This window comes from Malaclemys terrapin, chromosome 2 (genome assembly GCF_027887155.1).
Source record: "Malaclemys terrapin pileata isolate rMalTer1 chromosome 2, rMalTer1.hap1, whole genome shotgun sequence".
In the NCBI taxonomy this organism is placed as follows: domain Eukaryota; kingdom Metazoa; phylum Chordata; order Testudines; family Emydidae; genus Malaclemys; species Malaclemys terrapin.
Window position 1 is genome coordinate 4,519,548 of NC_071506.1, and position 25,236 is coordinate 4,544,783.

General features: G+C 46.7%; 1 protein-coding gene across 1 annotated transcript in view; it reads left to right on the plus strand.

The window, feature by feature from the left end:
• Positions 1-25,236, plus strand: part of ZC3H3 (zinc finger CCCH-type containing 3) — a 341,104-nt gene that overhangs the window by 225,668 nt on the left and 90,200 nt on the right. Inside the window, exons 6-8 of the mRNA XM_054018877.1 lie at positions 2,111-2,195; positions 6,258-6,413; positions 12,559-12,628. Of these exons, the coding sequence (XP_053874852.1) occupies positions 2,111-2,195; positions 6,258-6,413; positions 12,559-12,628 (311 nt within the window). The remainder of the gene's footprint in view (positions 1-2,110; positions 2,196-6,257; positions 6,414-12,558; positions 12,629-25,236) is intronic.

Sequence of the window (25,236 nt, forward strand, 5' to 3'; positions counted from 1 at the left end):
GTGTAGGAGTACCCTAAGATACAGCACAAGCTCTAGCCACCCATTCAGCAAAGCACTCAAGCATGCTCTGAAAGCCCACCCTTCTTCAGCAAAGCATCTAAACGTCAGTGTAAAAGTAAGTAGTTGTTTAAGGGCTTTGCTGAATTCATGGCCCTAATCTTAGGATATAGCTACGTAACGCTGCAGTTAGACACCTACGGCCGGCCTGTGCCAGCTGACTCAGGGTCACAAGGCTCGGGCTAAGGGGCTGTTAAATAGCGGGGCAGACGTCCGGGCTTGGGCTGGAGCACAGGCTCTAGGACCCAGTGAGGTGGGAGGCTCCTAGAGCTTGCCTGAACGTCTACCACAGTTAAACAGCCCCCAAGCTGGAGTCAGCTGGCACACACCCGCCGTGGGTTTTTAATTGCAGTGTAGACATACCCATGGCAGATTCCAAGTACTGCTCTCATTGAAATGTACAAGTAACTTCAAAAGGAGCGTGTGAGCTGTATTTGTTCTGCTCTAAGTGTCCCTTCTCCGGGGACTGCATTGCTGTGGCAGGGAATAAAATACAGTTCATTATGTAGGCTCAGCTTCATGCTAGGGTTTGTGCCATGTACACACATTCAGGAGCCTCGCGCAGGGATCCCGATTAAACTAGAAAGTCAGGAGGCGTTTTATTTATTTATTCGTTTAGTTAAACATGGATTTCTTTTTTTAATTCCCCAAGAAGTGAAAGTTCTGCAAAATGCTAAACACCTTCTGCTCTTTAGGTTCAGTACAGATTTGCTTGAACTTTTTAGCACCTTTCCACTCCGACATGTTTTGGTTTTAGTGCCTCTTTTCAAGCAAGCTAGTTTATGTGCATTTTTTAACACTGAAAACTATTTGAAAAGGTGCCTGGCTGTTCTTGTCAAAACTCCCACAGCGAGGCAGGCTCTGCAGAAGGGGGAAGGGGGAAACGAACAGAAAGTAAAGTTTAAAAAAAAAAAAAAAGATGCAAAATAAATGCAGCTGCAACTTAAGCGTCCGGTTCCTATTCTGTTAGATTGCGGCAAAACCAAATCCAGTTGTCGGCAAATTGTATCAGTCTGTTAGCCGGCCAGATGTTCGCAGTGACTGACTGCTTTCATTTTCGCCCTGTGGCTGGGATGTTTGATGCCTCTGATAGACAGGCATGTGACACCCACTCCTGGATTGCGACTGCGCCAGCGTTTTATTTGCACACGGAACAGATGGGGCTGTGCCGTCACCGGCGGGCCGAGTGACAGCTCGAGCAATGGGAGAGCTCATTGACACGCTATCAAATTCCACTCGCTCACTCGGTAACACACTCGGGCTGGCAGGTGAGTGACTGCGCTGCACTCTTACCACCTGGAACTCCAAGATACAGGCCTTTTTTTATTTGATTTTAATTCCCTCTTTCATATGCCAGTCAAGGGCAATTTAATTATGTGTGTACATGTACACAAGTCAGTCAGTCTGAACGTGAGGGAGCGTGGGGCATCCCCACAGCTGCTACAACAGGGATTTAGAGGGCTCTGAAGCGGCACCAGGCATTCTGACTCTCAGGCACGTGGCTGCCTGGTTCTTGCTTACATGCTCAAGGCCCTGTGTGGGGTTAGGAAGGAATTTTGCCCGAGGTCAGATTGGCAGGGACCTTGTGGGGGTTTTGCCTTCCTTGGTAGCACAGGTCACTTGCTGTGATTTACCTGGGTACTTAATCATTGAGCTGCAATAGTGGGGCCCTCAGGCACTGGTGCCCCTTACACAGGCAGGGAGGGGCTTACCTGATCAGGACTGTGTGTCCTTTGAGTCGATTTGATACCCTACCTGCTCCTCAGAGGAGGATTTGGCGATGCTCCTTCACACCAAGCTGAAGGTCCAAAGCATTTTTGTTCCAGTGCCAACCCAGCCCTCTCCCAGTTTCCTTCTCTCTTGCTGTGGAATCTCCTGAGGCACCAGCAGCATCCAAGCCCACAAAGAGCGTATTCACCCCTGTGTGAACTTTGCATGCCACCTCCTGTATGTTAATCAATAAGAGATTGAGTGTCTCGTGAATTCCAGCTAAATTCTTGGCTCTGAATGAATTGTAATGAGTGTGTCTGTGTTTCTTTCTCTCTCTGAACAGCACGGTTGGATTGTACAGCCAGCAGCCTCGGTTATTCTCCTCCCAGCTGTCTGCACAGATCAGCTACGAGCCGATACATTGCAAGGTCTGTACTCCCAAGAACGAATGGCAAGATCCCCTTTCGCAGGGTGCCCGTGATGTACGCACATATTGGTGCAAGAAGCCTGATATCCAGCTGTTTCACTGGCCCTTTAGTGGATGGGGCTTCTGGTTGCTAAGCTGCTGGTTTTCTCCTGCCGTCTGCTATGAGGTTGCAATAAATGAGACAAAATGACGTGGTTTCTATTTTGGAAGCTTGCATGTTTCCTAGTGGCAGTGTCCTGTGCTGAGACCCAACTCCTGGGCACAGAATGCAAAGTTACACGTCTGCCCCTTCTGAATAACCCCTTTCACAATGACTTTCCTTGAGGTCCAGGTTGGGTGTTCTCATGGGACAGCTGTATCTGTCTTGAATATTTCAATAGTCATCATATAGTCAGACTGTAGCAGTCGGGCTCTATTACTGACCACCTGACCAGGATGGTGATAGTCACTGTGAAATGCTCAGGGAGATTAGAGAGGCTATTTAAAATAAAAAGCTCAATAATAATGGGGGATTTCAGTTCTCCCCATATTGACTGGATATATGACACCTCAGGACGGGATGAAGAGATAAGGTTTCTTGACACCTTAAATGACTGTTCTTGGAGCAGCTGGTCCTGGAACCCACAAGGGGAGAGGCAATTCTTGATTTAGTCCTAAGTGGAGCACAGGATCAGGTCCAAGAGGTGAATATAGCTGGACTGCTTGGTAATAGTGACCATAATATAATTAAATTTAACATCCCTGTGGCAGGGAAAACACCACAGCGGCCCAACACTGTAGCATTTCATTTCAGAAAGGGGAACTACACAAAAATGAAGTTAGTTAAACAGAAATTAAAGGGTACAGTGCCAAAAGTGAAATCCCTGCAAGCTGCATGGAAACTTTTGAAAGACACCATAATAGAGGCTCACCTTAAACGTAGACCCCAAATTAAAAAACATCATAAGAGAACCAAAAAAGAGCCACTGTGGCTAAACAACAAAGTAAAAGTAGTAGTGAGAGGCAAAAAGGCATCCTTTAAAAAGTGGACGTTAAATCCTAGTGAGGAAAATAGAAAGGAGCATAAGCTATTAGCCAGGATGGGCAGGGATGGTGTCCCTAACCTCTGTTTTCCAGAAGCTGGGAATGGGCAACGGGATGGATCACTTCTGAGTCTGTTCTGTTCATTCCTTCTAGGGCACCTGGCACTGGCCACTGTCGGCAGACAGGATACTGGGCTAGATGGACCTTTGGTCTGACCCAGTCGTTGGCCGTTCTTATGTCCTGGGTGGCTATTGAATGCAGCCTAGTTTGCTTTAGCATTGTCAATGTCTATGCTCCCCCCTTTCTCTCCAGCTCCCTAATGAAGGAGTTGGGTGGCTTTTCCAAGCCATGTTGCTTGTGTTGGTGGAACCTGTTGATCAGGGTGCCAATACGTGTGCTGTTGCTACCAGTGAACTGCAGGTCATCAGCCTTGGCAATCAGAAAGCAAAGTGTAAAGGGAACGAGATTGCCTATTCCAGCCATGTAATGTCCTGATGACCTTGGTTGTGCCTGTCCTTTCCTTTGTGCAACAGACACGCAGTCTTTCATAGATTATTTAAGCATTTTTAACTACAGGCAATGCTCTTTTTGCTTATAATAGATTAAAATTGCTCTAGAGTTGTGTTGATTTCCGTTGTATAATTCCTTGCATAATTCCTGGCTGCATCTTGTTGTGACCTTTCTAGAAGGCGAGTGATGCACCAGTAGTTTTCAGCACTCTGTTGGATAGTCCATCAGGTGTCTGACTGTTAGGTATATGCTGCGTAAGAGAGATTATCCTCTGAAAAATTACTCTGGAAAAAGGCATTGTGGGATTCCTTACTTGTGTCTTGATGAGTCCGGAATAAATTTCCTCAGTGTGAAAATTAAAGAGTGGCTTTTTAGTCCGCCTAAAAAGCTTCCCCTGGGATCGGAGAGTCAAGCTGGGTTCTTTTCTTGATTGTGCGTCACTACTATGAAAAAAAAATCTGCCATCAGAATTTAGCCAACAATAGAATCCAGCTCACCAACTGCGCTGTGACTGGGCAGGTCTCATTGGAAGAAAAGGAAACAGTCACTTATTTAGGTCAGTAAATTCAGCAGCTCTGGCTAGATACACATTATGGAGATCTATTGAGCAAGAAAGAGCTGTTTTTAAATAATCACTTTCCGACCAGAGTCTCACTAAAGAATTCTCTCTTTTTGGATGCTCCTAAAGCCAAACCGTCACTTGCCTTCCTTGGCGAACAGTGCAACAAATCTACAACTGCTAGTCTGCCTTGACACATGTTTTTCCAAGACGCGTTTTGAGGACAGCCATTTGCAGCTGAAAAGTTGACTGCTCCTCTTCTGCTGCAACAGGGAGTGGGTGGGGGTGGGGGAGAGTTTAACTTCAGAGAACGCTAGACAGCAAGTAAATATTGACTAAAAATGTATTTTCCCCAAGTAGACTCCTTATGTCAATGCTGATCCTGGGGGATATCAGTGTCATCAGCCTAGTACATACTCTGGCACCCAGTGGGACTGGGAAGTCAAGACTTGGGAGGGATATGGTTATCCCTGATCGCTGAAGAAGCAACACATGCAAAATGGGAAGAGAATTGGAGGAGTTTAGTTTTGTGTGCACCCATCAGACGTATTGTGCCCTCTAAAAGCTTTCTTCAGCTCTTTTCTTCCACGTAATTAGCTGCACGCAGAGGAATCAAACATCAGCCCTCTCACTCTATTTTACCAGAGACAGATCTCGATGCATCCCCTGGACCTACTGATCTCCTGGAACATGGGAACTCTGTAGTCACCGGGTAACTACAGTAAAGCTGTGTTATCCGGCACTTTACCAACCATAAAGCTCTAGAAATCAGCATTTCTGATATCTCCATTAAAAGTCCGGTCGGCTCAGAGACGGCAGTCTCCCTCCCTGGCTCCGCGTGGCTCCCCGGAAGCGGCGACATGTCCCTGCTGCTCCTAGGTGGAGTAACAGTCATGGGGGCTCTGTGCGCTGCCCCTATCCCGCCCTGAGCGCCGGCTCCACAGCTCCCATTGGCTGGGAACCACAGCCAGTGGGAGCTGCAGGGGCAGTGCCTGTGGGTGGAGGCAGCGTGCAGAGCCGTCTGGCTGTGCCTCTGCCTAGGAGCAGCAGGGACATGTCGCAGCTTGTGAGGAGCTGCCCGAGGTGAGCACTGCCCAGATCCGGCACCCCGAGCCCCTTCCTGCTCCCCAATCCCCTGCCTCGAGCCTGAACCCCGCACCCAAACTCCCTCCCTCCATTGGTAAATATAACTCTTAGTTAACTGGAATTTTTGACTAACTGGAACCCCCCATTCTCCCAACATGCCGGATAACAAAGCTTTTCCGGTACATGGATATTTCTGTCTCCTCAGCTGGAAGTTTATCACGGGCTTCAACTGTCACAAAATGTGGGCTAAGCAACCTTTGAAATACTTGGTAGTTTCCTCTGGTATCTGCAGGTAGTGGGTATTTGATATTTGGTGTTACCGTGTGCTCCTACAAGGAACATGTAGGTCCCAATTCATTGAGGCCCTTAAATACGTGCCTACTTTTAAGCACATGAGAACTTGGTGGAACATCTCTCATGCTTAAAGTTAGGCATGTGCTGAAATGCCCTCTAAATCGGGACCTTAATTATTATTCACATGCTGTGTTGTATACGCAAAGAGCAAGACTAGCTGTGATCTGTGCTATGTAGTGTTTGTAAAAATATGTTGTAGTTCTTCAAAGCTGCAGTCAACTCTTCCCCTATCCCAGATGCATCCTGCAACATAGACTTCATAGTGCAATTTTTTAGAAATACTGGGTAAAATTTTCAAAGCACCTAAGTGACTTAGGAACCTGAAGTGCATTGAAATTCAATGAGACTGGGGCCCCTACGTGTTTAAATCACTTTTGAAAGTTGGATTGGGCTTCTGAGTCACATAGGTGCTTTTGAAACATTTACCCTAGACTCTTGTGTTTGATGGAAAGAAAACTTCCCAGTATGTTGTAAGGATGCTACCTTGAAGTTAGGAATGTTATCTAAATATCTCTTTCTTCCTCCATTTAGCCGAGCTGTTCAGCGGAGTTTAGCCATCATTCGTCAGGCCAAGCAGAAGAAAGTGAAGAAGGAGTATTGTATGTACTACAACCGCTTTGGCAAATGTAACCGTGGGGAGAGCTGTCCCTACATCCATGATCCGGAAAAAGTAGCTGTCTGCACCAGGTGGGCACATGAACACGTAACTTTTCTCGTCACAAGCGCATACTTGTGCTTCATCTCAATATGGTTGGACACAGAACTCACCTGCAGTCTGTCCTTGCCTCTGTCACACATTTTAGTGAAACAGACCAAACAGTAGCAATACTTTGAACTAGCATAGCATTTTACATCTTCAAAGTGCGTGTCATGCCAGTAAAACATTATTTGAACCGGGGCGCGTGTGAGTGAGAGAGAGGGAGAGAGATTTGCTTTACTAAATGTAATGATGGCCTTAAATCCGGAGATTGCTTTTCATCCCAAAGGATGCCAGAACAGTCTTTGGTAAGTTTTTAACAGGAACCACAAACACACAGATTTCTGAGAATCATAGCAACGTTGGGTTGGAAGGGACCTCAAGAAGTCATCAAGTCCAGCCCCCTGTGCTGAGGCAGGACCAAGTAAACTTAGACCATCCCGGACAGGTGCTTGTCCAACCTGTTCTTAAAAACCTCCAGTGATGGTGATTCCACAACCTCCCATGGAAGCCAGCCCCAGAGCTTAATTATCCTTATAGTTAGAAAGTTTTTCCTAATATCTAACTTAAATCTCCCTTGCTGCAGATTAAACCGATTACTTCTTGTTCTACCTTCAGTGGACATGGAGAGCAACTGATCACCTTCCTTTTTATAACAGTCCTTAACATATTTGATGACTGTTATCAGGACCCTGCCTCAGTCTTCTTTGTTAAAATTAAATGTGCTCAGGTTTTTAACTTTTCCTCCTTAGGTCAGGTTTTCTAAACTTTTTTTGCATTCTTGTTGCTCTCCTCTGGATTCTCTCTGATTTGTGCACATCTTTCTTGAAGTGTGTTTTCCAGAACTGGACACAGTACTCCTGCTGAAGCCTCACCAGGGCAAAGTAGAGCAGGACGATTACCATCCACACTGACGTGCCTGGTTTAAACACACACTAGTAATAATTCCAGCATATATCCATAAGTCTTGATACACACCAAGTACATACATCACACAAGAATATCATAGAATCATAGACTATCAGAGTTGGAAGGGACCTCAGGAAGTCACCTAGTCCAATCCCCTGCTCAAAGCAGGACCAATCCCCAACTAAATCATCCCAGCCAGGGCTTTGTCAAGCCTGACCTTAAAAACCTCTAAGGAAGGAGATTCCACCACCTCCCTAGGTAACCCATTCCAGTGCTTCACCGCCCTCCTAGTGAAAAAGTTTTTCCTAATATCCAACCTAAACCACCCCCACTGCAACTTGAGACCATTACTCCTTGTTCTGTCATCTGGTACCACTGAGAGCAGTCTAAATCCTTCCTCTTTGGAACCCCTTTCAGGTAGTTGAAAGCAGCTATCAAATCCCCCCTCATTCTTCTCTTCTGCAGACTAAATAATCCCAGTTCCCTCAGCCTCTCCTCATAAGTCATGTGCTCCAGCCCCTTAATCATTTTTGTTGCCCTCCGCTGGACTCTTTCCAATTTTTCCACATCCTTATAATATGGGGCCCAAAACTGGACACAGTTCTCCAGATGAGGCCTCACCAAAGCCGAATAGAGGGGAACGATCACATCCCTCAATCTGCTGGCAATGCCCCTACTTATACAGCCCAAAATGCCGTTAGCCTTCTTGGCAACAAGGGCACACTGTTGACTCATATCCAGCTTCTCGTCCACTGTAACCCCAGGTCCTTTTCTGCAGAACTGCTGCCTAGCCACTCGGTCCCTAGTCTGTAGCAGTGCATGAGATTCTTCTGTCCTAAGTGCAGGACTCTGCACTTGTCCTTGTTGAACCTCATCAGATTTCTTTTGGCCCAATCCTCTAATTTGTCTAGGTCCCTCTGTATCCTATCCCTATCCTCCAGTGTATCTACCACTCCTCCCAGTTTAGTGTCATCTGCAAACTTGCTGAGAATGCAGTCCATGCCATCCTCCAGATCATTAATGAAGATATTGAACAAAACCGACCTTTGGGGCACTCCGCTTGATTCTGGCTGCCAACTAGACATGGAGCCATTGATCACTACCCGTTGAGCCCGATGATTTAGCCAGCTTTCTATCCACCTTATAGTCCATTCATCCAATCCATACTACTTTAACTTGCTGGCAAGTATACTGTGGGAGACCGTATCAATGGTTAATCAATATTAATGGTCGGTGACATATTAGTTTTCAAATGATGCCTCACATGGCATATTTTGTACAAAGATTATTACCATAGTGCGTAGGGTGTGAATACGCGGGTGCATAGAGTCACAACCCCCCAGAATGGTACTACCTTTTCCACAACTGCTTAACATTGCTGACTCACGTTCCATTTGTGATCCGTTATAACCCCCAGGTCTATTTCATTAGTACCAGTGCCTAGCCAGTCATTCCCCATTTTGTAATTGTGTATTTGATTTTTCCTTCCTAAGTGAAAAGTACTTTGCACTTGTCTTTAGTTAATTTCATCTGGTTGATTTCAAACCACTTTTATAATTTATCAAGGTTGTTTTGAATTCTAACCCTATACTCCAAAGTGTTTGAAACCTCTCCCAGATTGATGTCATCCACACATTTTATAAGTGTACTCTCCACTCCATTATCCAGGTTATTAGAGAAAAATATTGAATAATACCAGACCCAGGACAAACCCCTGCAGGACCCCACTAGATATTACCCTCCCCAACCCCAGTTTGACATTGAGCCATTGATAACTACTCTTTGAGTACAGTCTTTCAACGAGTTGTGCACCCACCTTTTGTAATTTCATCTAGATCATATTTCCATAATAATTACGTTGTTTTTCTATGGCAAAAGATCAAAGGTAGTAACTCGTGTAGCCTGTCTAAGAATCAGCATTAATGTTAAATCAACATGTATGCTGGCTAGTGTGAAGTTCTACATCCCTTAAATTTAATAGTAAAGCTTAGAACTTACTGACAAGCACTGATTCTTCTCACCTCTATGAGGCCAAATATTGTCTCTGTTTGGTGGCTGGGGAAAGTGAGGCAGAGAGTAAATGGTTTACGCAAGGCCACAGCGGGGAGTAGTTCCAGAAGGGTAAGTTCTTTCACCAATCCTGTTCAACATGTCCATGCCACCGCTAGGCGAACTGGGCTGGTGACATAGACGTCAGAGCAGTGTGGGGTTTTAACTGCAGGACTTGTTAGCCTGCACTTTACAAAAGTCTATCCTCTTCTTCCTCCCTTCCCTTGTTTATTCTATATGAATGGCTTTAAGAAGATCGATTATAAAACACCTCTCCTGGGGAGCGTATCTAGAATTCAGTAAAGGAGGAAGAGCTTCTGGTTTGACATGTAACAGGCGTGAGCTTCTCTGCCTCTCAGGTTAGGTTTTCCCTTTGATGGAGCATGTGAAGACGTAAGATATTTGGACTCTGTTGCAACCACCTTCCTGCTTTCAGCCCAGTCTGTTTTCCTGGAACTGAGCAAACACATTTCCTAGCACCCCTCACTGTGGGCTAGGCCCTCTGAACAAACCACTACATGACTCTGAGTCTTGAGGGGGGAAGTTTTGAAAATGCCTCTGAGATGGGAAAGAGACTGTGCTGCAGTCGGACATTGTTTTATAGCTAATCCCAGGTAACAAACAGTTAAAGTTGCTTCAGGACCCATCCACTGGCCCAGGCCTTTCAGAACAGGGGAATGCCAAGCTAAGGGAAAAGTTCCCAGCATTCCAGGCCACCTGGACATCTCTGTCAGTGATCCACATGCAGACATCGCTTCTGCTTCCAACTCTGACCTCCCCTGCTCATCACACAGCACCAACAGACCTCGTTGCAGCTGTGTGCTCACACATCCAAAGCTGCTACAGATTTCTGCTGCTAAGGTTAGAGTGAAGGTTTGGCGTTAGTGGTTTGCTTTCTGTCACACGGTGGTTGTGTTGACTCCAGCCTTGCTTATTGTCCTACACGCTCCACCGAAAAAAACGATTTTACAAATGACTGATTAGACAAGTAACGTATTGCAGACCGGCGGTCCCCATGCCTCCTCCTGGGGCCCAATCCTGTGACATTATTAAGGCACTCAGCGCCTTGCAGGATTGAGCCCTACGATTCTGGGTGCCAGCAAATGAGCCATGTGGCGTTAGATGCTGGGGTAGCAGGTCTGAAATAAAGACATGAAACATTTTTTTAACCAGGGGTCTGTGGTGCACCTATTTTATACTCCACTTCCCACCTATGCCAGTACAGACGCTCCCCAACTTACACCATCGTTCCGTTCCCGAAAGCCTTGCATAACCCGAATTTGACGTAAGTCGGAAACGTATATTGTGCAAGTATAAAAAACAAACCATGACAACAAAAAGATTGCATTTACCTTAATCCTATTGTTACCCTGACACGCTTAAGGCTGCATTTTGGTGGTGGATGACAATGGGTTTAATTGGTAGATGAGGAAGGAGAGGAGGAGACGGGCGTGATTTGAATGATGGGGTGAAATAACAGAAATACAGTACCACTGAAATAACATGAGACTGAGAGGCTGTGAGAGCGCAAAGCCTTCCCTTGTAGGAGATGCTACCGCTGTATTCCTCCGCACACCGCACTACAGTTACTGTGCCTTCCCGTACACTATTTTCCGCAACTCGAAAATTTTATTTATGCCTTATGGAACTTTTTGCATAAGGTCGAATTTGCGTATGTCGGGTCTTGCGTAACCCGGGGAGTGTCTGTACTGTGCTTGTTGAACATTTAAGCCATGGTCCGGGCAGCGTCTTCCCCAGGGTTAGTCTGACTTCATGTAAAACCTCCAGTAAATCCATTATTTTTTCCTCCAAAGACAGGCGGCAGTCTCCAGTAGCATATGGCAGATTATTTAAACTGTGTAATTTTGAACGCTGCTGCACACTGTGATGTTCCTCTCCAGAGGATGCCGTCTCCTTACATATCCTTTTGTAGCAACATGCCAGGAGTGGAGAGTAATAGCCAATGGATGCAGGGGATCAGACCTGTGTGGATCTGACTTACCACTGACCTGAGGAGTCATTCTCTGTGGCAACACTTGTGGAGCTTGTCATGCCAATAAAACCTCATTGAATTGAACTGAATTGTGTGTGTCGGTTGCAATCTGGAATGTTCGGTGGGATGTTACAGGTTGAGATGCTGTGTAGCCGGGAAGGGATATTACTTTATTACAGAGAAGCACTGAAGACTGTTCCCAGCTCATCTTACTTGCCCTATTGCTGTAAAATGTTTGAAAAATGAACAATTTTGCTAGCATCATTTCTTACCCAACTGTTAATGTTATGATATTATTCTTTTAAAAAGTCATCTTAAATCATTTCTCCTTTAAGAAAATGCCTCTTCAGATCCCCACTCCTGCTGCTAGAAATCATTTGGAGCACATCCATAAACTTACACCGTGCTTTACCGAGATGAAGGCACGCTCCCTGCTGCAATAAATGTCGTTTCAGTCATAGTGTCACAAGCAGTGCTCTGTAACTCTGAGGGGCATCGCATCTGGAGACTGTATTTGGAGGATTCCAGTAACTGACAGAGTTGGGTCTGAATGTGTCTATCTGAATTTAAAAATCCGCTATCGCTGTGGTATCTAAATACTGATTCATCGGAAGACTCTGGCTCTAAATGCCTACACATATTTTAGGGGCTTGTTTTCAGAATCTTGAGCTCTGATCTTCATCCGAGTTCATATCTGATCCCCCCTCTCACCCCCCTCCCCGTCTTTGAATCCAGACCTTAAACACCCCTGACGGGGGACCAGGCCTTCCTTTGTTTCTGTTCAGTACCTGGCAAAATGACGCCCCAGTGTGACTGGATCCTTTGGGCACTGCCAAGGTATAAATAATCCTCCTGATAACCGCAGGGTTTCAAACACTCCATCTGTAGTCTGTACCTCCTGTCCCTCTGGTTACTGATCTGTAACTTAGTTGTCTAGAAATCTTTCGTGAGCCATCACTTGCTCTTTTAGGGGGAAAGATAAGTACCGGTTTAATGTGTGAAATGGGCTTTAATAGGAAATGTATGGAGCAGTTATGTAATGTTCACTTGAACTGTGCCTCAGGCTAGTACAAGTATGAAATGGTGAGTCCGGGGATAGTCTCTGTGTTTAAAATAGCGTGTTTCTGTGAACTATTTGTAATACTCCGGATCTGTCTCTAAACCCCTTTCCGGTTCTTTGGCAGATTTCTCCGTGGCACATGCAAGAAGACTGATGGGACATGTTCATTTTCACACAAAGTTTCTAAAGATAAGGTCTGTATGGTTTTCTAATGAGCACATTCCAGCTTTATGAGAGAGTTGACCTAAGGAAGCAACACTTCTGCTGGATGTAGGGAAGTCTATGCTATAGAGTGTTTCAAATTGAGTTCATTTGCAGTTTGCTTGCCAAGCTGTTCAGGCTCATTACGGGGTCCCAGCTTATAATGAGAGAAGAGTGTGCCTCTTAAACCAACTTGGTGAATCAGTATATTAGTGCATTAAGCAGCGAATTTGAGACTAGAGCACCTGCGGCTGTTTGCAGTGCTGGTTACGTGTCTGGTTAAGGGGTATTTAAGCTCTTGAGATCAGAACGCAAGCACACGGAGTCGGAGCATTTGCCATCTCTTTAAGACTCTGCTTCATTCTAAATCACTCCACAGCTGGGGTCAGACCGAGAGAATGTTGGAACGTACTGTAGTTTGGAGACATAAATTAACTTTTTTAAAGAAAAGCTAGACAATGAAACTGTCTGGCAGAATGATTTTTAATTTCATCATTTTCACTCTGCTTGGAAGTGTTCGGAGCTCTTTCGTTTTATTACACAGACTAAGGTTGAGAGATAATTAGATTTTCTTTTAGCGATTATTGGCTGATAATTTAGCAGGTTAATCTTCATTCGCTGGATAGGACTTCAAATTGGAAGTAACTTCTGAGGTCCCAATCCAGCAAAGCACGTAAGCACATGCCTAAATGAAACCCTGGGACTTAAGAATGTGCTTAACTTACATGCTTGGGTTCTTTGCTGAGGCGTGATGGACTTTGCCCCTGTTAAGCACACACTTAAGTGGTTTGCTGAGTCAGGGCCTGTATGAATGAGAGAGAAGTTCTCAAGCCCTTGACAGAGAGTCAGAACAAAAACTAGAGGTGCTAATGTCCGAGCCAGAAGGGTTTATTCCCCTAGGAACCCATGGTCCCACCGCAGCAGGGATCACGGTATCAGAAGCAGTTTGGTTTTCATGTTCCGCTCTAGTGGTGGAGGTGCAAGAGGCTGGGGTGTGAAAGGGAAAAGATCCCTCCCCAAAAATCCAAAACACTATGCCTCCCCCCTCCATCATGTCACTCAGTAATTGTTCCAGCCCCACTGGGTATAATTCTGGCATGTGTTTTGCCTAAAGCAGCTTTAGTGCAACTTTAACTACAGGAATCAAAGCACCTGAGAGCTGTCAGATCAGGAAGCATTGCTTTTGTTGCTTGTCCCACAGATCATCCAAAGATACCATCATAACTCACCCTGGAGATGCCACCTTCTGGTCTCTCCTTTGTCCATTCCCTGTTGGTTGAATGTCTCTCTGTTTCATTCATAGTCCATCATGTTCGACAGAACAAGGAGCAATGGTCTCAAGTTGCAGTGGGGGAGGTCCAGGTTGGATATCAGGAAAAACTATTTCACTAGGAGGGTGGTGAAACACTGGAATGCGTTACCTAGGGAGGTGGTGGAGTCTCCTTCCTTGGAGGTTTTTAAGGCCCGGCTTGACAAAGCCCTGGCTGGGATGATTTAGTTGGGGATTGGTCCTGCTTTGAGCAGGGGGTTGGACTAGATGACCTCTTGAGGTCCCTTCCAACTCTGATATTCTATGATTCTATGCCATTTATGTAATCACAATGTATTACATAGAGCTTTAACTAACCCAGCGATACCGCCAGAGGATTTAACCATCAGCCCCTCATGTCTAACCAGTGTTCGAAACAGAACCATTTTCAACAGCTCTCATCTCTGGGTGCAGTTTACTTGTTTCTCTTTCTCTCTGGCTGTGGTTGATGGGTAGCTCCGAAGTTATCCTGAAGGCCATCTGACTCGTATTCTGAATTATTTGCCAAAGTGCCATGTGGGGCTTTTTGTGCACACAGCACTTGTAGAGCAGTCATTTAATCATCAGTATGTAAAACTGTGTACTGTCTAGAGCAGGGGTGGGCAAACTTTTTGGCCTGAGGGCCACATCGGGGTTCCGAAACTGTATGGAGGGCCCGGTAGGGAAGGCTGTGCCTCCCCAAACAGCCTGGCCCCTGCTCCCTCCCACTTTCTGCCCCCTGACTGCCCCCCTCAGAACCTCTGACCCATCCATCCCCTGCCCTCCTTGTCCCCAGACTGCCCCCTCCCGGGACCCCCTGCCCCATCCAACCCCCCTGCTCCCTGTCTCCTGACTGTCCCGACCCCTATCCACATCCCTACCCTCGACATGCCCCCCGGGACTCCCATGTCTATCCAACCCCCCTGTTCTCCATCCCCTGACCACCCCCACCAGAATCTCCACCCCATCCAACCGCCCCATTCTCCCTGTCCCCTGACTGCCCCCCAGGGTCCCCTGCCCCTTATCCAACCCCCCTCTCCCCGTCCCCTTATCATGCCACTCAGAGCACCAGGGCTGGCAGCTGCGCTGCCCGGCTGGAGCCAGCCACGCCACCACACAGTCTAAAGCACCGGAGCAGGCTGGTGGTTCTTCAGCCATGCTGCCCGGCGGGAGCTCGCAGCCCCGCCGCCCAGAGCACTGGTGGCACAAGAAGCTGAGGCTGTGGGGGAGGGCGGACAGCAAGGGAGGGGCCAGGGGCTAGCCTCCCTGGCCGGGAGCTCAAGGGCTGGGCAGGAGGGTCCAGCCCGCGGGCCGCAGTTTGCCCATCTCTGGTCTAGAGAGTGCAGATCAGGAACGTCTGTCCTCCCTGTCTCAGAACACAAGATCAAGGAGAGATTTGATGACTTCAAAAGATGGGGAATTCAGAAATGATAAAAAGTGATTTTTTTTTTATACACTGTGTAACTGGACTGTGGAAGTCGTTGTTGAGACCAAGAACTTAGCAAGATTCAGAAAGGGATTGGATGCTTATGTGGAGATCAATAATATCCGTTGTTACAGTTAAAGCTAACAACCGTTTTGGAAGGAAATTACACTTCATGCTTCAGAGCCTGACCCAGTCTCCAACTATTAGAGATCAGAAAGAGCCCGAATGTGAGGGGCCGTTTATCCCACATTTGCTATTGCGGGTTCCTGACAGCTTCATTTGAAGTATCTGGTGCCGATGGCTGAGAGACCGGACAGTGGACTAGAGGGACCTGGGGTTGATCCAGTCAGGCAGTGTATTAGCACTAGTGTATTGAGTAGAACTATCCAGATCTGTAGTCATGCTTGTGTGGGTGTCTATATCCTGCAGTGCTTAGAGGCATGTTGTGAAGGCATTTCTCGTATCTAATCACACCTAAAATCTCTGCTACATTGTAAGCCTGAAGCTGTAACATTTCCTTAGCATTTTCCCCCTTCTACTACATGCCCGCCCTGACCGAGCGCTTGTCTCTGGGCTCTCAGGAACACTGGGACAGTGAGGGTTAAAACAAGCAGCCTTATTATTCTTTTTTTTTTAAGTGACTGTTGCAAGTGTTTCAGTGGAGTCCTGTGAACACCCCAGGCAGCATTACTGAACGTGTCCAACCTCAGAGAAACCCCTTAGAGTGAAATGGCTGGAAATGATCAGCCAGTTCCCCAGAGCTACCCCGTTCCCTCCACCCAATCTTAAGGGTGCCCCTAAAATAACAGCTTGACCTTTTGCTGCCTGTTTGCACTTATTAAAGGGCAAGGGTGAGAATCTCCCATTCCTAGAGTAGATAGCATAGAACCATGCCATGCAGTCCCTCACCTCCAGTCTGTGTGCCTCTCATCCGCAGCCCACTTCACCATCCCTGCCTCCCCCACATGTCCCGCTCTGTCCTGCCCACTCACCCCCAATCCATGCCTTCAGTCAGGAGCAGGCCAGATTTTATTTCTAAACACAGGTTAAAATTATTGGACCTTTCTGGGTGGAGATGTGAAAATAGCTCGGGACAATGCCACATGGGCTATAGGCCGCGGGAATGGGATGGGGGTGACACCGGAAAAGAGAGAAAATACTGCATGGTCACTTTAAGGTGCACACAATCCTGTGCAGGGCATTTTCGCTATCCTGGCCTACTGAGACTCAGGACCTGGGGCTGTCTGCAGCCCGGCCCAAACTCCCCTCCCCAAGCAAGCATAAAGCTTAAGCTGTGTCAGCTGGGAAAGTCCACAGTCCTTACCTTACCCAGTCTCTTCCTCCTGGCTTCCTGACCACTTCCTCACCTTTCCCAGCACCCCTCTGTTTCCTCTAGAGGCCTGCCTTAGCCATCCCTGTTCCAGACAGCACTGGAGCACAGGCTTATTCTCTCTGACTCCAGGGAAGGGACTGTGTCCTGTGTTCGTACAGCTCCCAGCACGACGGGCCCTGATCCTGAGTGGGGCCACCACAATTTAAAGCATAATAATGATGCTTAAAGTTAAGAATGTACCTAAGTGCTGTCCTGAATGATGACGCTTTCCTGATTCAGAGCCTTAATATGCCCCTGGCAAGAGTCCTGTCCCTGTGTGTCATGCAGGGTATCACAAGCGGTTTTTATTACATACATTTGGGATTTCACACCCCTCCCCGTGTGCTGGGTAGCTGGCATTTTTTGATTTAGAGATAAATCGTATTCAGGTGTTAGAGAGCAGAATGACTTCAAAGGGCGTTTGTGTGAGGAAAGGTGGCAAGATCATTCCCACAAAACAGTGCCCTGATAGAAGAACAGGATTGTAGGCTTCTGTTGGACTCTGTCCACCTGTAGGTTTCCTTTACCAGGGATAGTTTTGTCAGCAAAGCCGTCTCTCCACCCAGAAGCAGTAACTGTCATAGCAGTGAGCCTTGGACATAGAAGAGCATGCAGGGTTTCCTGTACATCTGAAAAACCAATATTGTAAGTGCATTTCCCAAAATGTCCATTGTGCTACCAAAGGGGGAAAGTGACTGTCCCCAGCATTAGTCTCCCTTAAACGGTTCAAAGGTCCCCGGTTGCCATCTTGTAGTCAGTGTGGGCTGGAAGAGAAACAGCCTTCTTTGCTGAGTGCAGAGCCCATTCACTGTGATTTATGGCTTCAGGGAGCAGGCTCCCCAAAGCAAGAGGCGACTCCGGCATTCACTTCTGTAGCTTCCTGTTAACCTGTGTGATTACTAGCAAAGGTGATGTTAGCCTCATTTATCACACACCAATCCAAAGAGAGAGACAGGTGAATTCATTCAGCAAAGGAAGGAAAGTGGTTTTCTGCTGCTTGGAATTTGCCAGGCAGGGCAAATTCCACTTGCTCTTCAAATGAGCAGTTTTGGGTGGTTATTTATTGTTTTAACTATTCGAGCTGAGCTTTTGTGACTTTCTCTTGGCATTGTTAACTTCAAAGCAGAGTGTGGGTGAAGAGGTACCAGTCTCCATCCATATCAGATCTGGGGTTGATCACTGGGTAGATTCTTGTAGAGTAAATTGCCAGGAAATCAGTGTAAATCTTCCTAAATTGTAGGGTAATAAGATTCTTTCCCTCTCGCTGCCCCCGCCCCCATCAGTCCACCCCTAAATATCTGTGCTCTGAACATACACAACACTTGCTGGTACCCTCTGCTTGGTAAGCTTCATAGTCCTATCGTGCTTTAGCCAGCGGTTCCAGCGTTTACAGCTGTCCATCTTGCCCTCTCCTGCGGGGTTGGTGGTCCTCCCGCACCCTTACAGAAATGTACAGTGCCTCAGACAGGCTGGGAAATACCCAGTTTAGATTGTGCTGCTTAAATCAGCTGTTCGCGGTGCCACTATGTCCATTTTGCACCTTCACGTGTTAAAGCCTCACCTCCTCCCTGTTGCGCCACCTAGTTTGCGGCTGTTACTGGTAGTGATCCAGAAATCACTAACCCACCACTCTCAGCCACTGATGCTCCCACATGCACCTTTCCCACCAGCTCACATGGGAGCAGTACGTCTCCTGTGATGGTTCCCCTTAGCACGAGTGAGTGTAAAAAGAGCACAAGGATGAGGGCAGTTAATGTGGTTTACTGTAACTCAGGCTTGTCAATGCTCCAAAATATCTGTCATTAATATTGCTACGCAGGAGCGTGCGTGCGTAGAGGGAGCATGCCCAGGCATTGTCTGGGCACAGTAGGTTTTTCTAACATGCCCAGTACTCTGGTGTTTGAGCACATGGATTTTATAGCTTGTTAGAGCTCTATGTGCGTAAAGCTCATGTAGCTTTGCAGGAAAACAGGCACACAAATCCAGGCTGCTTCCGCCCTTGAAAATCCCCCAGTTTGGCAAGGTGAGCGGAGCATTCCTTCGCCTGCTGACGTCTCCGTGGCAGCTCTAGGTCAGCGTGATCGGTGGATGCTGCGGCGCGTTGTAAGGAAGCGCCCGTTGGTCCTTTGCTGCAGCTGACGGGCTAGTCAGTGGAAAAGTTACTGCAGCTGTGGAAGCCCCTAGTGGAACGTGCACATGGGCACGATATTCTCGGGACAATGGAGCGGTTGCTCTGCTTGTAGCCTTTATGTGGGAGAAGCTGTTCTGTTGAAAGCACCTTAGTGCATTGTTGGTTGGTTACTAGATAATAAGCAGTCTAATGGCTGTGAATGGTGCATGGGATTTTGCAGCCGGTCCCTTTATTTTACTCTGATTTACCTTTTGTTTTTCTGTGTGGGAGCGAGACGCTCAGGGCCCCACCAGAATAGCCCTGCTCATTTTCACATGTGAGCCGTTGTTCCGTATTGGTCTGAGGTAACGTGAAATCTCCTTGGGGGCCTTACCCAGTGGTGGAAGAATGGGCTAGTGGTTAGGCCATGGGGCTGGGATTCAGGATACCTGGGTTCAGTTTGTGGCTGTGGCACAGACTTCCTGTGTGACCTGGGGCAAATCACTTCATCTGCTTTGTGCCTCTGTTCCCCATCTGTAAAAGGGGGACGACCTTCTGTACCACACAGGGGTGTAGCAAAAGTTGCTCCATTAATTATTGTGAGATGCTCTGATAATACGGCCGTGGAAGTTCCTAGATAGGTAATTAGACCCTCTCTTCTGACACGTCATGTGGTGCACAGTGACTGGCCTCTACAGAACAAATAACCAGGACCATTTTTATTAACCTTCTGCTCAAAATTTGTCCAGCCCTTTGTGCCTCATGGTGGGCAGGTGTGACGCTTCAGGGACATCCAGGGCTGGGAAGCACCTCACTACCACCTGCCCTGGGTACGAGGAAGCCTTGTCTGTGCTTGCCTGTCAGCGGTCAACTCCCCAGCTCCACTAGCCACGGGCAATACAAGCACTCCCCTCTAGGCCTTACCAGCCCTGCTCTCTCTACCGGTTAGCAATTGGCACACTCCAACCCCTGAGCGCTCCGAGCATCTCCCTGGAGCATCCAGCCCCTGGTGTGCTAGACGCTCACAGCGTTCACAGATTCGCCGCTTCGAAAGAAACAGTGCACCCCAGCTTACTAGTTCTGCCTCAGATCACCACTGCGCTTAACATGCAGCACTTAGATATGTTTGTGACTGGTTGGACCCCCAATCTGGGATGCCACCTGATGTACTGGGGTTTCACTGAGCCTGCCTGCTCCACTAGCTTGGGCTCCCTCTCCCTGTTTTGCTGAATCAGGCTCTCCGGCCTCTGGCAGCGCACGCACTCACTGACTGACTGACTGCAGGCAGCTCTCTATGAGAAGACTCAGCTAGGAAATCACCCAGCACTCAAGTGCAGCTCCCCTCTGGAAAGTACCCAAAATAATAATGTCCTGCGCTGTAGAGAAATCTATACAACGTAAGCTCATAAATTTGCCCCCTCCCTCAATATGGAGGAAGATATGCACAACTTCTTGCCCCCCCCCCCCCCCCCCCAGTTATAAATTGCACAAACTGGGTTTTATAATAAACAAAGCCAGGCCTTGATGCCTTGATCTCAAGAAATTAACGTTCATGATAGATATTAACTACAAAAGGCAGATCTTAAGTGCCTATAAGGGATAGCAGACAGAACAAAGCAGATTACTAAGCAAATAAAACAAAACATGCATACTAAGCTTAAGATCTTAGAGACTGGTTTCAGGAAGTAATTTCTCACCCTAAATGTTGCTTCTGAGCGGGATGCAGAAATTTGTGAAGGTTAGCTACCCTGCTTGCAGCTTAAATCTTCAGACACCGTATTCACAGACCAGATCCCTTCTCCAGCCTGGACTCAACTCTCCCCCCCTTTTAGTGGAAAATCCCTAGAAGTCCAAGATGGTGATTAGTACCAGGTGACATGACCACCTGACCTTGTAGTGTCAAAGCAATGTACCAGCTTCTCAGGAAGGAGAGATATTAGTATCTTCAAAGTCTTATGGTTTCTTCCTTAATAGCCCATCAAGGCTGATGCCTGTTGTCTGGTGGGTGTTTCCCAAGTACACACACAGTTGTAATTGTTACATAGTCAATATTCCTACCTTTAGATACAGAAATGATGCATGCATACAAACTGGATAATCACATTCAGTAAATCATAACCTTTCCAGTGATATCTCACATGACCCATCTTGCACAAAACATATCTTAGTTATGCCATATTCATATCATAACAATCTTTCCATGAATATTATGGAGTGTAACGTCACAATGTTTATGGTGAAAACAGGAATACGTTTATTTAGCAAAGCAGAGATTCAAGTAATACCAAGGAGATGTATTGGAAACAAATGGCTACATATGAAATAAATTCAAGTAATACCAAGGAGATGTATTGGAAACAAATGGCTACATATGAAATAAAATCATAACACACATTCTATAAGCTAGACTCATGTCTTATAGAATAGTGCTCACCCTAAGTCCTTGGAGCCTTTTACAGCCAGGCTTGGTATGGATCCTTCTATGAGACAGACACACGGACAGCTTACCTCCTAGGCGAAGGACCCAGTGTGTTCCTTTGCGTTCCAAGATATACAAGTCCCATCCTTTGTCTTCATTTGTAAACAGGGCACTTCCCTCCCCCACTGTTTTGTTTCTTCCTATAGATTTTCTCTTCTAGATTTCACAGCTTTTTGACAGGCACCTGGCTCAGTATGCAAATAGGCCTCCACTGGGAGGCAGATAATACACATATGATCGGACAGGGAGATCAGTGTCTGGCATCTCCTGCTGGAAAGGAACCTGTCTGAGATATGTCACCTCCTGGTGACGGGCCTTGACTCCATGATCTTAAGAACATAATTTTCATGATAGATACATAACTTTAGAAATCATATCCATATGTACGTTTTGTAATGAGTATAATGGGCTACTGGCTCTCGGTAGAGACCTTTCGTGCCACTCTTTGGTGAACTATTATGTATATATCCCTGTAAAACCCTCCATGCCCTCTGCCAGTTGGCACCAATTGGTCCCTGGGTTATAGCAGATTCTTCTCCCCGGTCATAAGCTATACTCCCTCTAGCCTAGATCACATGGCAGGCACGACATGGGGCTGTCCAAAGCAGAGATTAGGACGAGTTTGGTATTTTGCTGTCCTGGTAAGGGGAGAATCCTAGAAATGTAGGGCTGGAAGGGACCTCCAGAGGTCCATCCCCTGCGTTGAAGCACCTAGTCCATCCCCGGTGTTGAGGCACCTAGTCCATCCCCTGCGTTGAGGCACCTAGTCCATCCCCGGTGTTGAGGCAGGATTAAGTAGACCTTGAGGGAGATCAGTTTCATTTGCACTGGTACCCTGCGTACAGTCTGAAAAGCAAAGCTGCTGTTACCGTATCAATGGCAGAGAAAGCGAGGCAGGTATTGACAGGAGGGCAGGTAAAGGTGCGGGATGCCGGTTCGGCCGCAGCCCCTTTGAGGAGCAGGCATCCAGAACAAAGCCAGCTTGGCCAAGAGTGGATCTGAAATTGCTGTTGGGTTGTGGGGTGGGGCTGTGTGGAGAAGCAGGCCCTGCCTCTTCCTGATGATTTAGGGAGAACAGTAAGTGTGAATGAATGGGTTTGCGAATGAAGGTTAGCGAGAGGCTAGGACTTGGGCAGAGGCATGCTGCTGTTACAACAGCTTTTCCCCTTGAGGAACTTGAAAAGAATCAGCATTTTTCTCCCTAATAGAGCTTCAAAACTCTGTTGTGAGCAATTTGGAAATTCACGTTGAGTTTCGGGTTCATTAGCTGCCAGCTCCAAAGCATGTACATATTCAAAGCTGTCTAATATGGAGGCCCCGCACCAGTGCCTTGAATTAATGTTATTGTTATTTGCGTGGACGTAGTGGGGTGCAAACAAGGTTAATTGAAATGAGAATGTGGCTTCCTCTTGATAATGGTTCAGGCTTGACAGCTAGGAGGAGTTTATTTTTGTATAAGAGCCGGCTTTATTATCCCTTTTTATTAGAGCTAATTTGGGTTCTATATCAAAAACTACATTAAAGGAATCATTTACGGTCACCACCACCACCAACAAAAAAGACAGCCCTAGAGCCTTGTCCTTTATGTTAATGTCTGCAGTTAAAAGACAATTAAAAATAAACTCTTCCCTTTTGTTTTCTTTCCTTTCTGCTTCCCCAACCCCCACCCCTCTCTGTGTGTCTCACTCAAGTGAGCCCATTTAGTGAAAACCCTAATCTGTCCTTCAGGGAAATGGACTTTTCCATAGAACATCAGCTGCAGTTATTGCAGAATTGTAAATATTGGGTTGGGGATATTTGAACCTGCAGGAATAAGATGATAGCCATGAACTGGGGGCTTGATATGCTGCCGTGCAGTAAGTAAATTTTGAATTTAGGTGAGCAGTGTGTGTCTGTGGGGCGAGGGGGATCAGGAATGAAGAGCAAAGCACGAAGAGAGGAGGACAAATGGACCAGAACAGCAGCTTCGGAAACTGCACGTTGCCATCTGCGAATAGGGGCTCGGCACAGATCCAAAGGGCTACATTCTCTTATGGGCTAACGTACAGATTTGTAACTGGCTAGTCAATTTTGGAAGTTGAATGCAGTAGCCGCTGACTGAAAAATCTGAAATATCACAGCAGGCTGGTAATTTGTTTTTAATTATAACAGCTGTGTGAAGGGAAAGTTTGTGGTTTGAGGCATAACCATAAGGATCCTTGATTTCTCACTGTTTCACTTTGCTTGTAGTATCGCAAAACGACTGTAAAGAATGACTTCCGGAATGTGCATTCTGTTGAGAGCTGCCTGCAGATCTGAGGCACCGGTTGTCTAACACACTTGTATGTCACTGCAGAATGAGAGAGCCCTGGGGAAAGAATCAGACCGGTCCTTTTCCTTTCAGTGTTCCCCATGGCATTCTGCTCCATGGTCGCCTTTTAAAGTAAAGAAACATACACTATAGTGTAAAAAGAAGAACAGGAGTACTTGTGGCACCTTAGAGACTAACAAATTTATTAGAGCATAAGCTTTCGTGGACTACAGCCCACTTCTTCGGATGCATATAGAATGGAACATATAATGAGGAGATCTATATATACACATACAGAGAGCATAAACAGGTGGGAGTTGTCTTACCAACTCTGAGAGGCCAATTAATTAAGAGAAAAAAAACTTTTGAAGTGATAATCAAGCTAGCCGAGTACAGACAGTGTGATAAGAAGTGTGAGAGTACTTACAAGGGGAGATAGAGTCAACGTTTGTAATGGCTCAGCCATTCCCAGTCCTTATTCAAACCGGAGTTGATTGTGTCTAGTTTGCATATCAATTCTAGCTCTGCAGTCTCTCTTTGGAGTCTGTTTTTGAAGTTTTTCTGTTGTAATATAGCCACCCGCAGGTCTGTCACTGAATGACCAGACAGGTTAAAGTGTTCTCCCACTGGTTTTTGAGTATTTTGATTCCTGATGTCAGATTTGTGTCCATTAATTCTTTTGCGTAGAGACTGTCCGGTTTGGCCAATGTACATGGCAGAGGGGCATTGCTGGCACATGATGGCATAGATCACATTGGTAGATGTGCAGGTGAACGAGCCCCTGATGGTATGGCTGATGTGATTAGGTCCTATGATGATAGTGTGTATCCTCTTCCTTTTCTAGCCAAGACAAAGACTTCCCGTGGCCTAGGTCACCACAGGTCACACACCTAGGGAAAACGGTTCTGAAATCTGGGTTTGAAGCAAGACAGTTGCTGGTGAAAGAAAAATTTAAAATGTGTTAGTGATTCTCAACCTTCTCCATCCCGGGACCCCTTGATGGGGCCCTTTCCCTTCTAGCCCACCCCCTCATTCCTGATTAGCAACGGGAAAGATCAAGGTGAGACGCCTCTGTTTCAACCCTCGGGGAGTCATGACCCTTGGGTTGAGAACCTCTGTTTTAGGACCACGCTGTCTGAGATTCCTGAAGTTCCATCTCCAGGGAATGCCGGACTCTGTGTTCCCTGAAAATGAAGTGTAAGCCCCGGACAGTGAGACTTCTGCTTAAAAACATTGCAAGAATTTGGAGAGCAGCAACCTGCTTCTCTCCAATTCAAGGTTACTCAGGAGTGTTGGCAGCTTTATGGAGGCAAAGGAAGTTCAGTCTGACACGGAGCTTGTGCCCGTAAGGCCCTGCCAGTGACGTTTGAGTTATTAGCGACTCCCCCATCACTTCACTATGTTGTAAAGGGGCACTTTTCACCACGATTGCAATTTCATTAATTCCACCCCATTCGGAGCTAGCCTGAAGGATGCTAAAGCAGTGTGTGTGCCCCCGCCTTTATACACTGGGACCATGTAATGTCAGAGAGCTCTGTTGCAAGAGACCGATAGAGGATCTAAAAATACCCCCGGGATCAGTGGCTGGCAAAAGGCATATCTTAATTTTATGCATGTCATGGTTTTATTTCAGTTC